At 40.5% G+C, this 18,551-nt stretch overlaps 1 protein-coding gene across 3 annotated transcripts in view; it reads left to right on the top strand.

Moving 5' to 3' along the window:
• atp2b1a (ATPase plasma membrane Ca2+ transporting 1a) overlaps nt 1-18,551 on the top strand; it is a 70,190-nt gene that overhangs the window by 25,612 nt on the left and 26,027 nt on the right. For all 3 annotated transcript variants that reach the window (XM_060903457.1, XM_060903456.1, XM_060903458.1), the window contains exons 3-5: nt 9,789-9,986; nt 10,160-10,417; nt 10,815-10,940. In XM_060903457.1, the coding sequence (XP_060759440.1) occupies nt 9,789-9,986; nt 10,160-10,417; nt 10,815-10,940 (582 nt within the window). The remainder of the gene's footprint in view (nt 1-9,788; nt 9,987-10,159; nt 10,418-10,814; nt 10,941-18,551) is intronic.

Here is an 18,551-nt window from a genome sequence, read left to right as displayed (position 1 = left end):
AATTGTGAAATGAAAATGATAAATGGTCTTCAAAATTTTAAACAGATAAAAATCTGAAAAATGTGGCGTGCGTTAGTATTCAGCCCCCTGTACTCTGATACCTCTAAATACAATCCAGTGCAATCAATTGCCTTCAGAAGTCATCTAATTAGTTAATAGAGTCCTACTGTGTGTAATTTACTCTCAGCATAAATACACTTGTTCTGTGAAGGCCTCAGTGGTTTGTTAGAGAACACTGAAGAACAAACAGCGTCATGAAGACCAAAGAACTCACCAGACAGGTCAGGGATAAAGTTCTGGAGAAGTTTAAAGCAGGGTTAGGTTATGAAAAAATATCCCAAGCTCTGAACATCTCAAGAAGCACTGTTCAGTCCATCATTCAAAAATGGAAAAAGTATGGCACAACTGCAAACCTACCAAGACATGGCCGTCCACCTAAACTGACAGAGCGAGCAAGGAGAGCACTGGTCAGAGAAGCAGCCAAGAGGCCCATGATCACTCTGAAGGAGCTGCAGAAATCCACAGCTCAGGTGGGAGAATCTGTGCACAGGACAACTATAAGTCGTACACTCCACAAATCTGGCCTTTTTTGGAAGAGTGGCAAGAAGAAAGCCATTGTTGAAAGACCGGCATAAGAAGTCCCGTTTGCCAGAAGCCATGTAGGGGACACAGCAAACATGTGGAGGAAGGTGCTTTGGTCAGATGAGACCAAAGTTGAACTTTTTGGCCTGAATGCAAAGCGCTGTGTGGCGGAAAACGAACACTGCTCATCACCCTGCACACACCATCCCCACTGTGAAACAGGGTGGTGGCAGCATCATGCTATGGGGATGCTTTTCTTCAGCAGGGACAGGGAAGCTGGTCAGAGTTGATGGGAAGATGGATGGAGCTAAGGCCATTATTAAAATATGTTCTGTTTCCGGTCCACCGGCCAGGTGAGTGCCGTTTGTGTGGGTGAAATTTTTTTTTTTAATGCCGGTTTTTCGACATTTTTTTTTCGGGTTCGTAAATCTAAAATCGAACTTGACATTTACGCATTCCCAGGGCTTTCCACTAAGGCTCATACTAGCCAGCCATGACAAATAAGTAGCCGCCGGGGGAGTAAACACAAAACTAGCGCCGACAATTCCCAGGCTGTGTGAAATGGTGAGAGTGACGCAGCGCGCGCAGGCTATGTGGCTCCGATGCTCTGACCCTGTGTGTGTGTGTGTGTGTGTGTGTGTGTGAGAGAGAGGGAGAGCAGCCCCGCCCCTCTCTGCTCCCTGAGTGCAGCCCCGCCCCTCTCTGCTCCCTGAGTGGAACTCGTCGCCTTGGTAACGGTGCTCAGGTGCAGGGAAGAGACACAATATGACAAGCAAAGAGCGCTTTTTCTCAGAGTTCCCTCTCCTCGAACAACGGTGATTTACATGGAAACGAAAGGAGCTATTCACAAAATTCTTTCACATTGAGCGCTACAAGGCTCTCATGAACACATTGATGTAATTTTTTTGTCCCTAGTTTAAAAAAAATGTGGACACTAGAGCGAGTTAAAAACAAGTGACTTTTCTGATTTTGCAGTCAGAGCGCTGCCAGGTTTATAATGGGAGTCTATGGGGCAGCACGGCTGTCCTCTCCTTACTTTCAGGCTTCTCATTCAAAAACTGTAAATCCTATCGCTCAGGTAGTCACATTGTGTGAATCAAGACAAGTGTGACTACAACTTGTGAGAAAATTGTGTGTGTAGAATGAAAATTGTGGCTGAAAACAGTTTAAATGAGAGTTTGAGCTACTTTTTCAAGCTCTCTACACTCTAACTTAACAAGCTCCACTGAAGTGTAACGCCATAGACACCCATTATAAAGTCTGAATTTCTCCAGATTTGATCATGGTGTTTGATCTGTGACTGATCAAAAAGTATAGAACCCAGCAAAAAAGTTGAATGCCAGATCCACACAGAAGTTTGTCTACGTTTTAAAGTTTGAATCATGTCTCTAGGTGAAAGCATGCCAGAGCGGCGGATGTTTGAAAAACATTGAAAATGTGCGATTTTTTTCAATTAATTCCATAGAAAATGAATGGGAAATTGTGTGGGTTTTTTTTTTTTTTCGCGACTACGTTGCGAAAAGAATCATAGAATGCTGAACAAAGTAATAGCATAGCGAGTCCAATCGAGCCACATGTTTTGATGTATTGTTTGTCTGTGTGTGATGTACGGTTATTGGGTTATTCGAAATCGAAATTTGTACGGAAGATGAAAAACGGAAGAACAAGAGTTTGCTGTGCTTTGCTCCCTATATGGGAGTCAATAGTTTGCAAAGCATAGCACTGCATCACTAATAATAAACTCCTGTGCACGCAGTTCCCAGCATTAAATGTATTTTCCACAGACCATTTATTTATTCACTTTACTCAAATACAAAGTAAAATGGCAGTAAATCATCTTTCTTTTCTTGCGTATTGCATCATGAGGCATTCCTGGCTTGTAAATCTCTTATTTTCGGTGCATGACACATTCACGCAACTGAGCATACTATGAATTAACAACGACAACGGTCTGCAGTGGCGGCTACACAAACACTCAGCGAACATTTCTCCATTTGTGTATGAAAATACACTCCAACGATTCAGTTTGGTTTCATTTACAACCAACGGTGTCTTTTGATGCCAGCACGTAATTGAACGAGAGAAAACTGGTTTACCGGAGACAAAATAAGCGTCATCTCTGCTTCTGTTCCCTCCGATGTCGCCTCCGACGGCCCCGACACACTACTGCCTCCGCCGAGTGCATGTGTGCGCGTGCACACCGCATGTCGGGGCCGCGGATGAGTTACTCTCCCTTGATCAACAAAGTCGGCGGGGAATTTGTGGTGATTATCGGTACAAACAGCACGAATCACAACTTAAATGAGCACGGTTCAGTTTGACATTATTGTCAGTCCGTTAGATAAACATTTAATTTTATTAAAATCGAAAATTAATACTTAGAGCCTGTGGGCTACAAAAATAAGTCATTAAAGTAGCCGGCTGGACTTAATTGTGTAGTCGGCTGTATGGCCGGCAGCCGGCGCTTGTGGAAAGCCCTGTCGAATCAGCTCTGCGCATGCGCCATGCGGCACAAAAAAATGGCAGCCACCATGAAGGAAGGAGATCCGGAGTTTTCAAACATTTGCTTAAGTGTGAAATCGCAAAATGGTATTCTAGCGAACAACAAAATAGTAAAGATTCAGAAAAACAAATCATTCAATGATCATTTTAATAGTGTAATTTCATCCAAACTAGGCCTAACCTGATTTAGAACTACAAAAAGTCCGTGTGTCGGACATTTTAAGTACCTTTTGTAAAAGTTTTGCAAATGTTGCAGTCAGCATTTAAAATGCTAACTTAGTTTTTGTACAAGTTTCAGTTGATTAAACTGTCATTTTATTAAATGTGTCTGCTTTTGTAATAAAAAAAGTACTGAAAGAAAAAGCAAACACAGCATTGCGATTTCTTATCCATCCATTTAAAAAATAAATAAATAAATCCCTCCCTCCCTACTGAAAATTTTTTTTGCTCACCCGGTGGACAGGAAACGGATTTTTTTTTTTTAAGGATGGCCTAAATACAGGGCAGTCCTGGAAGAAAACCTGTTGGAGGCTGCAAAAGACTTGAGACTGGGAAGGAGATTCACCTTCCAGCAAGACAATGACCCTAAACATACAGCCAGAGCTACAATGGAATAGTTTAGATCAGGGGTTTTCGAAGTGTGGGAGAGTCAGCCCCCCCTCAGAGAGCAAATAAACAACAGCGCCCCCCACCACAATTTTTGTTGTTGCTATACTTAATGTTCTATTCGTATTTAAAAAAATGGTTGTACACATTTTTATTTTTTTCTTTTACACATTTTAAACATCTGTGCTTTTTAAAACATCTTGTTTTGCACATTTTAAACATCTGTGCTTTTTTTAAAAAACATCTTGTTTTACACATTTTAAACATCTCATAGCATCGTTAGCTAGCACCTCTTGGCAGACAACACACTGTGGCAGTGGAGCATCTTCAGATCCAGTCCATGAAAATCCAAACTTTAAATAATCGTGCTCATACTTCTTTTTTTGCTTGGCCCAGACTCTGTCTCCTCACTCACTGTAGCTTTAGGTACTAAAAATCGATCCATTTTGTCTCTGGCAAAGGCTAGCTGAAGTTCACTAAATGTCCGCAATAGTAACTTATTCTGGTTTATTTTTCCTCACGTTGCGGCCCCCCGAAGAACTCTGGCACCCCCTAGGGGAGCCGTGCCCCACACTTTGAAAAGCCCTGGTTTAGTTCAAAGAATATTCATGTGTTATGGGCCTTTTCCACTACCCTTTTTCAGCTCACTTCAGCCCAACACGGCTCGCGTTTCGACTACCTCAGAGCAGCACGACTGAGCTCACTTCAGCCCTACTCAGCACCCAAAACTCGCACGGTTTTGGAGTGGGGCGGAAGTGAGCCCAACCGAGCCGAGTGGGGCTAGGGGCATGAGGAGACACTCCCCTGTGCACTGATTGGTGAGGAGGAGTGTCCTCACATGCCCACACACGCACCGCGAGCACGCTGGGATCTGTAAACACCGTAAACCCGGAAGAAGAAGAATTACGACGAAGAAGATGATCAGAAAACTAGAAGATGGAAGACCAACCCAAGCGAGGAAAGTCTTTTAAGCGGGTCGTGAGACTACCGCTTAAAAGGTCACTGATGTCACTGTTTGCGCCGCCTAACGACATCACGTGACGTCCACCCACTTTCACTAACTCCACCCAATGTGTCCACCCACTTCCAGCCAGCACGGTTCAGCGCGGTTGTAGTCGAAATGCAACCCCAACAGCCCCACTCAGCCCAACTCCGCACGGCACGACTCAGCCCGACTCAGCCGCGTTGGTAGTGGAAAAGCCCCATTAGAATGGCCCAGTCAAAGTCCAGACCTAAATCCCATTGAGCATCTGTGGCAAGACTTGAAAATTGCTGTTCACAGACGCTCTCCATCCAATCTGGCTGAGCTTGAGCTATTTTGCAAAGAAGAATGGGCAAAAATTTCAGTGTCTAGATGTGCAAAGCTGGTAGAGACATCCCACAAAAGACTTGCAGCTGTAATTGCAGCAAAAGGGGGCTCTACAAAGTATTGACGCAGGGGGGCTGAATACTAATGCACACCACATTTTTCAGATTTTTATTTGTTTAAAATTTTGAAGACCATTTATCATTTTTGTTTCACTTCACAATTATGTGCTACTCTGGGTTGGTCTATCACATAAAATCTCAATAAAAAACTTTAAGTTCGTGGTTGTAAGGTGGAAAAATGTGAAAAAGTTCAAGGGGTATGAATACTTTTTCAAGGCACTGTATATATAAAATAATATTTGAATGAATGAATGCTGTTATTATATGGCACAAGCGACTTCCAATAAAATCGTGTGCTCTGATTAGTTCCTTGGTGGGTAGTATTTTCCCGTAATGTCTGTGGGTGATTGAGCTTTCTTTCCAAGGCGTCGGCTTTCAATGGTGTAAAAACAAAATGAGAAGATTAATTGGAAATAAAAACAGAATCAAAAATGGCCAAAAGACAAACAAGTCAGAGTTATTCAAGAAATGAGCAATGAAGAGCATTCAGAAACTGCTAACAGAAATTCAGTTTTCAATCCGCTAACTGTTTATTCTGCATGCGCAAGTCAACTACATTACAAATATGATGTGACTGAAAGCAGCATCACACCTCGTTATAATGACTGTCTATTTTAATCTTTTTTAAAAAAGCCATATAATGAACTCCTATGGCTCGGTCCATACTGTCAGGACCTCGGTCTGATATTTTCCCGTAAAGACCTCACACTCAGTTAATCAGTAGTTATTAATGAATCCCACATTGCTTGAGGTGTAATGTAATGGTGTTGTAGACACATGTAGTCACACCTTTTGTGATTCAAGCACAGGACAAAAGAATGTACACAGAACGCAGCGCAGCTTGTGTACGTGTTTTCCTACCCGAGTGACCTCGACCGTGTGGTGTAAAACACACAAGCCTGCAGCATGTGGTCCGTGTATGTTATTTCCAAGTGTGTTATTAAAGTGTCTGTGCATTTGCTTCAGCTCACATCAGTATGTCTCCTCGATAACTAACTGTGCAATTAACCGAACGAAGCTGCGGTGAAGTTAGTTTTAACTTTCCTCTTCCCTCCATATGTCCTCGATACAGACAGTGATGTCAACACATGTTTTACTGCTGATAAAAGTCTGCTTTGACTGCAGACAGGTTTCTTGTCCTAAGGACTTTGCTGACTGCAGCTACACTTTATCAACGATTTTTTTTTTTTTAAATTTATTAATTTGTACTTTTTTGTTGTAGAGGAATGTGCAAAATCTTAACCCTGGGAATAAGCAGTTAAGTATGTTAGTTGGCGCAGCACCTTACTTACATCCTCCACACTTCACGTATATTAATTATTCATTAATTAACTTTTAAAGTTATGGAATCCTGATTTTACTTTCTAGTAAGTCATACATGACAAAGCTGTTTAATAGAACCACTAAGTTTGACTGCTGGAGTTTTAGTAACAGATCTACAGAGCCAGTAAGACCCGAATGCTTATGCTAATGGAGGCCACAAATTTTAAGTGTTTGCGACTAACATTGTTTGAACAAAGCAGTAGTTTATTTCCTGTGTACACGTGACACGGAGATGTGACTGCGTGAGAAGTTGAAATTATTATTTTTCCTCACCCCCAGGTTAGGTATGACTCATTAAAGTGGCAAAATGAAATTGTGTGAATGGTCTGAGGAATGAATCATATAATCCTAATGGTCCGACTTTTTCTCAGTTCCCCACCAATTGCTTTAGTTCCTACCTGCAAAAAAAAAAAAATCTAAGTCCTTCCCATGCCATGAGGCACATCGGGCAGCGCTGATCTCCCTTTCTATAGCCCTTGGCTGATTTACATAGCTAGGGTTACAATACAGGGGTGGATCCTTTGGTAACCACAAGAGTTTGACTCCCTACTCACATCTGTATTGTGGTGCCTCACCAGATGGCACTAGGTACCATTTTTATGATGGTCCTTGGCATGACCTGACTGTGAGCAGAACTCATGATCTCCCGGTCGAGAGGTGGACACACTAACTACTAAACCAGCTCATGGTCCATTAGTCGTACCTGCAGTTAGCTCCTATTTAGTGTCCGACACACAAAAATGGAAGATAACCTCATAATTGTTTTCATCTTGTCCTGTTACAGTGCCTTGAAAAAGTATTCATACCCCTTGAACTTTTTCACAATTTTCCACCTTACAACCACGAACTTAAAGTTTTTTATTGAGGTTTTATGTGATAGACCAACACAGAGTAGCACATAATTGTGAAGTGAAACGAAAATGATAAATGGTCTTCAAAATTTTAAACAAATAAAAATCTGAAAAATGCGATGTGCATTAGTATTCAGCCCCCCTGCGTCAATACTTTGTAGAGCCCCCTTTTGCTGCAATTACAGCTGCAAGTCTTTTGTGGGATGTCTCTACCAGCTTTGCACATCTAGACACTGAAATTTTTGCCCATTCTTCTTTGCAAAATAGCTCAAGCTCAGCCAGATTGGATGGAGAGCGTCTGTGAACAGCAATTTTCAAGTCTTGCCACAGATGCTCAATGGGATTTAGGTCTGGACTTTGACTGGGCCATTCTAACACATGAATATTCTTTTTTTTTTTTTTTTTTTTTTATTGCTTTATTGGGCATGACTTCTCACATCAAATTACAAAAATACAAAAGTAAATGAGCAAATTAAATAAATAAATAAATAAATAAAAATAACTGACAAGAAAGCCACCCAAAGGGGTCGGCACGAACGGGACCCGAAAGTACCCATGCGAGGCACCGCCCAAATAATTAAAACTATGTACGTATAAATGAAAACACAATTAAGGTAAGCTAAAAAAGGACAATTAACATGATACAGATATTAAACTCTAACGATGACAAGGGCACGATCTCACAAACGACCAAGTGCACGGCCGATCGACATCGAAAGTGTTTTCCAGAAGGTGGAACACAATTTGATCTAAACCATTCCATTGTAGCTCTGGCTGTATGTTTAGGGTCATTGTCTTGCTGGAAGGTGAATCTCCTTCCCAGTCTCACGTCTTTTGCAGCCTCCAACAGGTTTTCTTCCAGGATTGCCCTGTATTTAGTTCCATCCATCTTCCCATCAACTCTGACCAGCTTCCCTGTCCCTGCTGAAGAAAAGCATCCCCATAGCATGATGCTGCCACCACCATGTTTCACAGTGGGGATGGTGTGTGCAGGGTGATGAGCAGTGTTAGTTTTCCGCCACACATAGCGCTTTGCATTTAGGCCAAAAAGTTCAACTTTGGTCTCATCTGACCAAAGCACCTTCTTCCACATGTTTGCTGTGTCTCCTACATGGCTTCTGGCAAACTGCAAACGGGACTTCTTATGCCTGTCTTTCAACAATGGCTTTCTTCTTGCCACTCTTCCAAAAAGGCCAGATTTGTGGAGTGTACGACTTATAGTTGTCCTGTGCACAGATTCTCCCACCTGAGCTGTGGATTTCTGCAGCTCCTCCAGAGTGATCATGGGCCTCTTGGCTGCTTCTCTGACCAGTGCTCTCCTTGCTCGCTCTGTCAGTTTAGGTGGACGGCCATGTCTTGGTAGGTTTGCAGTTGTGCCGTACTTTTTCCATTTTTGAATGATGGATCGAACAGTGCTTCTTGAGATGTTCAGAGCTTGGGATATTTTTTATAACCTAACCCTGCTTTAAACTTCTCCAGAACTTTATCCCTGACCTGTCTGGTGAGTTCTTTGGTCTTCATGATGCTGTTTGTTCTTCAGTGTTCTCTAACAAACCACTGAGGCCTTCACAGAACAAGTGTATTTATGCTGAGAGTAAATTACACACAGTAGGACTCTATTAACTAATTAGATGACCTCTGAAGGCAATTGATTGCACTGGATTGTATTTAGAGGTATCAGAGTACAGGGGGCTGAATACTAATGCACACCACATTTTTCAGATTTTTATTTGTTTAAAATTTTGAAGACCATTTATCATTTTCATTTCACTTCACAATTATGTGCTACTCTGTGTTGGTCTATCACATAAAATCTCAATAAAAAACTTTTAAGTTTGTGGCTGTAAGGTGGAAAAATGTGAAAAAGTTCAAGGGGTATGAATACTTTTTCAAGGCACTGTATATTTTAATGAAAAGTGTATAGTGAAGTTGTGAAGAAAAGATAAAGCTTGGAAGGAAGTAGCAGAGATGGTTATTTCTTCTGGACCATGTTTGTAGGTAGTAGTTAGCTTGTGCTGCTAACCTGCAAAAGCCTAGCGTGTAACTCGAGCCTCAAACAACCAATTTTTGTAGCAGTGTTTTTATTCTGTTGTATAAAATGTTGATATAAATTTTAAACTAAAGTAAACTGGGAAAAAAATGGATGGACTACAATTGACGCACAGCTGACTAGCGTGAGTGCAGTATGCAAATCTGAGCATCCGGGGCATGGATTCTTGATTTAAATGAAACACTAGAGATAAAGGTGAATTTGCCTAAGTGAGAGTCTTGCAGCTAGCGATGTAGAAAAGTCCATGGCTCTCAAGCGACAGCTGGAAAGTAGGTCACTGATGTGATGCACTGCAGCCAGATGTTGATCAAACTTAGCCTTGGTCTTTGCTCTGTTAGTTCTTATGCTTTTTTCCCTCTGCACCTCTTTATTCATCTGATCTCACTGTTTAATGTTTGAAAATTAACATAATGATTTTTTTTCTTCTTTTCTCTTTTTTCTTTCAGGTTTAAGTGGGAGCCCTGCCGATATCGAAAGCAGAAAAGTAACATTTGGACAGAACTTTATACCTCCGAAAAAGCCAAAAACATTTCTTCAATTAGTTTGGGAAGCATTACAAGACGTAACGTTGATTATTCTAGAAGTGGCAGCCATAATTTCATTAGGCCTTTCTTTTTATAAACCTTCAGATTCAAGTGATCAAAGTAAGCACTTTTTTTAAAGTTCTGAAATATGTTATGTTTGCAATGTTTTTTTGTTCTCTTTTTTTTTTTTTTAATCTGATGTAATGCAGTAAGCAGTGTGGGGTGTTTTTTTTTTTTTTTTTTTTCCCTTTTTCCTTTTTTTGTTAAAAGTGGTGTGTGTTTTGTGTGTCTAGGTTGTGGGGAGGGAACAGGAGGCGTGGAAGACGAGGGCGAGGCGGAGGCAGGATGGATCGAGGGAGCAGCCATCCTCCTTTCTGTTATCTGCGTGGTGCTAGTGACTGCCTTCAACGACTGGAGTAAAGAGAAGCAGTTCCGTGGCTTACAGAGCCGCATTGAACAAGAGCAGAAGTTTACAGTAGTGCGCGTTGGGCAAGTCATTCAGATCCCTGTGGCGGAGATTGTAGTCGGGGATATTGCACAAATCAAATATGGTAAGCTCCTATGTTGCACAGATATGCTGTAGAAACAGTGCTGTGATGTAATGGAAAGTGCTGACACTGTCCTGCTCTCTCTGTGGGACGGGAAAGGTGTGGTAGATGCTCTTGCAGCGATACTAGCCAATCGCAGGCGTCTGTGAGCTCATGTATGCGGAACAGGGTGGATAGCGCTTTCCTCAGTGTGTTACGCCACCCTGTGACGCAGAAAATGTACTGTCAGCTGGTTTCACGTGTCACAGAGGAAGCACGTGTTAATCCTCACCCTCTGTATGACAGGTGACAGTTGGCTGAAGAAACGGAAGGGAAAATTTTTATACGAAGCATTTTGGCTTTCCAGAGTACATGATGTCCTCTCTGATGATTTTTCTTTTTCATCATGGTTGTTGTGCAGGTGACCTCTTACCTGCCGATGGCGTTCTCATCCAAGGGAACGATCTCAAAATCGACGAGAGCTCTCTCACGGGAGAATCGGACCACGTGAAGAAACTGCTGGATAAAGATCCGATGCTGTTGTCCGGTACGAAGCTGTGAAGCTGTTAGTGCTGCTGTTAAACTTAACTGGGTGATTAATTCTATTGAACAGGGTTAACTTGTAGTGTATAAAAAAAATCCATAAGCAGCCTGGAACAAAAATAATTTAACGAGACCATCAGTGACGGCGTAGCTCACTCCAGCCCCGTCTAGTCCGGAAGGAACGATCTAAAGTGGGCCACCTTGTGCAATAAATGCTACAAGCTATATATAGAAGCGATATCCACCCTAGGAATATCGACCTATTTACCAGAAAGAATCCAAAACGGCGAGGAATTGACCGAGAAGAAGCTATTTATTTATTTATTTTGTTGTTGAACTGCTCATTAAGGCTTAATTAGTCCATAACTTCATTTAATAATTGTAATGAAGCAAATCTGGGTAGAAGTTCTATGTACCCTAGGTACCCCTACCTTCATCCCAGAAAGAATCAAAATTGGTGAAGAATTGAGGGAGAAGTGATTTGTGTGGAAACTGTTCATTAGGGATTGATTAATTACTCCATATCTTCATTATTAATTGCAAGTATGCAAATTTGGGTAGAAGCCATATGCACCCCAGGCAGACCAACCTTCCTGCCAAAGAGAATAAAAATCAGTGAAGAATTGACAGAGAAGTGATTTTTCATGAGATACGGACAACACATGATGTCATGAGCTAATAATAATAATAATATATTATTTCATACAAATTAACATTTAAATATGATCAAATGCACGTTATAGACAATAAATAGCTAAATTACAAAACATTTTCTATTGTACAAAAATATCAATTATCTAAAGCAAAAGAAATTTATATGGCTTATTGTCTAAAATAATTTAATCTTTATCTTCATATAAATATTACAGTTGCAAGATCAATGAATAAAATGTTCCTATAAAAGAAAATCAGAATACGATGGAAATATCTCGTAATATAATAATGATACATTAATATGATCAATTGTAGTATATAAAATTTATCCATAAACTTGACCAACATTATTATTTAGTAACAAGTAAATGAGTCGTATTTAGATCTTAATCATATCAGGTGTTGTATAGTTTCCTTTTCACATTTTTCTCAAACAGAATTTAAATGAACTCTGGCTTCAAATTAAATCAGCAGCCTGTCGTTTAAAATTCACTCACGCCTCCAGTGGAGAGACTGCCATCGCTGAGATGCATTATGTAATGTCTAACGCTGTTGTAGATGGATCAGTGACCTTCCTCCATACTGAACCACAGGCTTACAAAATCCAGAGGTTGACACGGCTGTTGCTCAACACGGCCTTTGTGTTTCTGCAACTGTTTCTCGGTCGGGTTTGGTCATTTTGGATGTTCAGGGTTGTCGTCGTCGTCATGTTGAGAGATTCCGCTGCAACCAAGAGAGCCTGGGTTTTGGCAAACGGTTCCACCATGTCATTAATCTGTCTAAACCTGATCTGGTTTTTAACTGCAAAAGAGCGACGCATAAGCCTGCTCTAATACTGCACTTTGTTTCCATTTCTAATGCAGTGTGAAAAGGTTTATTTCATTGATGGACATCGGTATGCTCGAATAACTGGTGTTGAGTGTCCTATATGTAAAGTGAATACTGAGTTAAGCAGCAGCCGTCAGAGTAAAGGGCAGATTTTCACGTTTAATGTGACTTTTATCTCTGTAACTCGCGTACATTTTTAATACTGACTGACGGATCATGTTGGCGTGAGTGTAGACAAGTGAAAAGACTCTGAATTGGACAAAGTGAGCGATTTTTCAGGTTCTGAGTGACGATTTGCCGCTTCTCAGTTTGCTCTAGGCATAATCTCGCTGAACTGAAAATTGTGTATTATGTACAGTTAGGTCCATATATATTTGGACACTGACACAAATTTTGTTTTTTACCTGTTTACTGAAACATATTCAAGTTATAGTTATATAATGGACATGGACATAAAGTCCAGACTTTCAGCTTTCATTTGAGGGTATCCACATTAAAATTGGATGAAGGGTTTAGGAGTTTCAGCTCCTTAACATGTGCCACCCTGTTTTTAAAGGGACCAAAAGTAATTGGACAGTTGACTCAAAGGCTATTTCATGGGCAGGTGTGGGCAATTCCTTCGTTATGTCATTCTCAATTAAGCAGATAAAAGGCCTGGAGTTGATTTGAGGTGTGGTGCTTGCATTTGGAAGATTGTGCTGTGAAGAAAACATGCGGTCAAAGGAGCTCTCCATGCAGGTGAAACGAGCCATCCTTAAGCTGCGAAAACAGAAAAAACCCATCCGAGAAATTGCTACAATATTAGGAGTGGCAAAATCTACAGTTTGGTACATCCTGAGAGAGAAAGAAAGCACTGGTGAACTCATCAATGCAAAAAGACCTGGACGCCCACAGAAGACAACAGTGGTGGATGATTGCAGAATAATTTCCATGGTGAAGAGAAACCCCTTCACAACAGCCAACCAAGTGAACAACACTCTCCAGGAGGTAGGCGTATCAATATCCAAATCTACCATAAAGAGAAGACTGGATGAAAGTAAATACAGAGGGTTCACTGCACGGTGCAAGCCACTCATAAGCCTCAAGAATAAAAAGGCTAGATTGGGCTTTGCTAAAAAACATCTAAAAAAGCCAGCACAGTTCTGGAAGAACATTCTTTGGACAGATGAAACCAAGATCAACCTCTACCAGAATGATGGAAAGAAAAAAGTATGGCAAAGGCGTGGTACAGCTCATGATCCAAAGCATACCACATCATCTGTAAAACACGGCGGAGGCAGTGTGATGGCTTGGGCATGCATGGCTGCCAGTGGCACTGGGTCACTAGTGTTTATTGATGATGTGACACAGGACAGAAGCAGCCGGATGAATTCTGAGGTATTCAGAGACATACTGTGTGCTCAAATCCAGCCAAACTGATTGGTCGGCGTTTCATAATACAGATGGACAATGACCCAAAACATAAAGCCAAAGCAACCCAGGAGTTTATTAAAGCAAAGAAGTGGAATATTCTTGAATGGCCAAGTCAGTCACCTGATCTCAACCCAATTGAGCAGCATTTCACTTGTTAAAGACTAAACTTCAGACAGAAAGGCCCACAAACAAACAGCAACTGAAAACCGCTGCAGTAAAGGCCTGGCAGAGCATTAAAAAGGAGGAAACACAGCGTCTGGTGATGTCCATGAGTTCAAGACTTCAGGCAGTCATTGCCAACAAAGGGTTTTCAACCAAGTATTAGAAATGAACATTTTATTTACAATTATTTAATTTGTCCAATTATTTTTGAGCCCCTGAAATGAAGGGATTGTGTTTAAAAAATGCTTTAGTTCCTCACATTTTTATGCAATCATTTTGTTCAACCCACTGAATTAAAGCTGAAAGTCTGAACTTCAACTGCATCTGAATTGTTTTGTTCACAATCCATTGTGGTAATGTACAGAACCAAAATTAGAAAAATGTTGCCTCTTATGGACCTAACTGTATATCAGGTTATCCACTAGGGGTTGGGCAACGTGACAGATATACATTTTATGATATTTAATTACATTTCTATGAGACACAATCTGTGTTTCAGTATGTACAGTACCAGTCAAATCTTTGGACATGCCTTCGAGTTCAATGATCGTTCTTTTAGTTTTATGAATTAAGACACTTCTTCGTGTCTTAAAGTAATGATGGATGTCGTTTCTCTTTACTTAGTTGTTCAGTTCTTGACAGAATACTGTATGGATTACTACAGTTGTGGATGGAATAGGGCTAATTTATTATTTGTGTGTTTATTATTTACTGTGTGATCTTGCATGCATTAAGGTGGCAAGAAACTCGTCCACTAATTAATTACCTTTTGACAAGACACACCTGTTAACCGAAAAGCATTCCGGGTGACTCCCTCATGAAGCTGATTAAGATAATGCTAATAGTGTGCAAAGCGTCAAGGGAAACGCTGGATACACTGAAGAATCTAAAATATCAAACATTTTTTGTTTACCATAAACAGGGATGAGAGTTTTCCGCTTTTCGGCGGATTTCCGGTTTTTCTGAGCAAAAATCGATATTATGCCAAATCCGTTGAGATTTTTTTTTTTCATTGAGGGGGGTTGGGGTATGTTCCTTCGTGATACTCAAGCGTACGACGATGTTACATGTTTACATTTTCGCTATCTTTAGTCTCGCTAAGTCTTGCGGTAGAATACGTGTTATCTACAATGTAATTGGCCAAAACATCGCTGGCGAAAGCATGATAGCCAATCATAACAGTTCTTACAAGAGTGTGGGAGAGAACAAAAGCCAATCATAACAGTTCTTACAAAAGTACCCGCATCGTTCTATTTTATCGAAACTTGCACATGTTCATCGTTGCTGCGCTTCAAAAATACGTTTCTCTTTCGTATCGGCTTTTTTACTCAAAATGGCGAATACAATTGACAAGCGGGACGACGCGAAGGTACGTGAAATCGATGCTGGTATAAAAAACAGAGAGGGGACTGACAAGCTTTTGTCTTTGGCCAGAAAGCTGAAGAAGTCGTCGAAATGATCAAATGAAAATGAGAAGTGACTGTGAACTATAAATAATTGTATAAAGTGTACATAGACATTATCCCATAAACTTAGCATTCGTTTGATTTAATACATTGAACATGTATATGATGTCAGTAAATCTGAATTAATGCTGACAGTTTTGAAAACTTAAATATTTCAGAAGACTGAAATCATATGCAACTAATGAGGACATGGGGTGACTGACCTTTTCTCCCTTAGAAATTTTATTTAATATATGAACATTTTGATAATTAATAAAACTTATGTTTAATGTGAATTTAGTTTGCCATTTTTGTTGATCATAAATTATAACCATACCCTTGAATGTAGAATGTGATTTTATTTTGAATTCAAACAATACTCCTATTGATTTGAAACATATTTTCATGTAAATATATAAAAAAGACAACAGATTTTTTTTTATCTACTACAGCTCAGATTGCAGGAAAAGTGGTTTGTAAGGCCTTATTTTCCAAAATTTTCCTGGGGGGTATCCCTCCCAGACCCCCGGCTTTGGGCGCCATCTTGTTTTCTGCTTTTTTTGGTGACCACCCACTCTCATCCCTGCATAAAATTCCATATGTTCCAGATGTTATTTCATAGTTTTGAGGTCTTCAGTATTGTTCTACCATGTAGAGAATATGGAAAAATCTATGAACGAGTAGAGTAGGGGTGTACAAACTTTTGACTGGTACTGTAGGTTTCCTAACAAACTGCCAGTGTCGCATTCAAAAATAAATAAATAAACCTTGAAAAGTTGATTTGATGATACTTTAGTAGAATAAATTGGAGAAAGTTCATTGGAGAGTTGGTTTAACCAGTAGTTCTTTGCTAACGGAATCACATTCACAGCAAAATGTGGTAACTTTTTAACTTGCAGTAGTCAAGATAATGGCATCAAATAAAAATGTCACACTGCATGGGGTATCTTTGGACCCTTAAAAAAAAAAACACGTTAAAAAAATTGTCTGTGTTTAAACTCGAACACAATCTTTTATGAGGAAAGAAAAGTCAGTAACAGAATTGCGTCAAAAACAAAAACTGAACTTTCATTTCTTAAAATTCAAACAAATTTCTCTGAAGCAACACTTTTTTTTTTTTTTTTTTTTTTAAATTTGGTTTTCGGTACATTTTGCCTTGGATTCCATACTTTAGCAAGATCACTGAGCTGACAAGTTAAGTCAATCTTAATAATTTCATAATTTTAGCACCTCTGCTGAAGAATTGCCCTAATAAACTGATATCGCATGATCTTGTGTATTCTGAAATAATTTATCATGATATCGATATTACATCACTCAGCCCTAATATCCAGAGGAGTGTTAAAATGTCTTGGCAATAATGTACCATTTATTTGCAAATTGACTGAATTGAGATTTATTATGTCTGATGAAAATGTACTTTTTTTTTTTTTATTATTCATGTTCAAGCTTTGTCACTTCAGATATTTTGTAAAATCTGTATTCTACAGCCCTCTTTTTGTCATAGCTTTACCTGAACTGATTGCTCACCTCTGTGTAATGCAGTGAAAGTTAGCTGATCCACTGTTGGATAGGAGCTCAAGCTTTACAGTCAAGCCGGAAAGTTTGCACACCCCTTTCACCTTCTCCACGTTTTATTACGTTACAGACTTATTCTACAATAGATTTTCATTTTTTGTCACAAAATTCTACACAAAATAGCCCATAATGACAAAGTGAAAGCAGGTTTTTAGACATTTTGTGTTAATTTATTAAAAATCAAAATGTAAAATATCATATGTACACAAGTGTGTGTGCACACCCTTTGATATGACACCCAAAAGTGAGCTGAGGTGCATGAGTTTCCACTGATACTGCTTGAGATGTTTCTACAACTTACTGTAATTGGAGTCCACCTGTGGTAAATTCAATTAATTGGACGTGATTGGGGACTGCCAACACCTGCCTCTATAAGGTCCCACAGTTGACAGGGCATGTCAGAGCAAACTCCAAGCCATGGGGTCAAAGGAATTATCTGCAGCCCAGAAACAGGATTGGGTCAAGGCATAGATCTGGAGAAGGGTACAGAAAAATTGCTGCAGCTTTACAGGTCCCAAAGAGCACAGTGGCCACTATCATTCGTAAATGGAAGAAGTTTGGAACCACCAAGAATCTTTCTAGACCTGGCCGCCTGGCCAAACTGAGCAATTGGGGAAGACGGGCCTTGGCCAGGGAGGTGAGCAGGAATCCGAGGGTCACTCTGACAGAGCTCCAGCGTATCCTTGTGGAGATGGGAGAACCTTCAGAAGATCAACCATCCAGGCAGCACTCCACGAATCAGGCCTTTATGGTAAAGTGGCCAGACGGAAGCCACTCCTTCGTAAAAGGCACATGACAGCCTGCTTGGAGTTTGCCAAAAGGCACCTAGAGGACTCTCAAACCATAAGAAACAAGATTCTCTGGTCTGATAAAACCAAAATTGAACTTTTTGGCCTGAATACCAAGCGTCGCGTCTGGAGGAAACCAGGAACCACTCATCACCTGGTTAATGCCATCCCTACAGTGAAGCATGGCGGTGGCAGCATCATGATGTGGGGATGTTGGGGCAACTAGTCCTGATGGAGGGAAAGATGAATGCAGCTAAGTACACCGAGATCCTTGAAGAAAACCTGCTCCAGAGCGCTCTGGACCTCAGACTGGGGCAAAGGTTTACCTTCCAACATGACAACGACCCGAAGCACACAGCCAAGAGAACAAAGGAGTGGATTCGGAGAAAGTCTGTGAATGTCCTTGAGTGGCCCAGCCAGAGCCCAGACCTGAATCCAATTGAACATCTGTGGAAGGAGCTGAAAATGGCTGTGTACCAATGCTCCCCATCCAACCCGACGGAGCTTGCAAGGATATGCCAAGAGGAATGGGCAAAAATGTCCAGAAACAAGTGCACCAAGCTCGTAGCTTCTTTCCCAAGACGCTTGAAGCTGTAATTGCTGCCAAAGGTGCATTAATCAAGTATTAGGCAAAGTAGTCAGGCGGTATTTGTTTATATTTGGAGGCTGCTTTGCAAAATTTGCCAAGTCTTGTTTTTGGTATTAATATACAAGTTCAGATATAAATTCATAAATCTGGACTTGTTG

The sequence above is a fragment of the Neoarius graeffei genome, chromosome 21, assembly GCF_027579695.1.
Source record: "Neoarius graeffei isolate fNeoGra1 chromosome 21, fNeoGra1.pri, whole genome shotgun sequence".
Taxonomy (NCBI): domain Eukaryota; kingdom Metazoa; phylum Chordata; class Actinopteri; order Siluriformes; family Ariidae; genus Neoarius; species Neoarius graeffei.
Note: the sequence above shows the minus strand (reverse complement) of the source record. Positions and strands in the feature narration are given on the sequence as shown.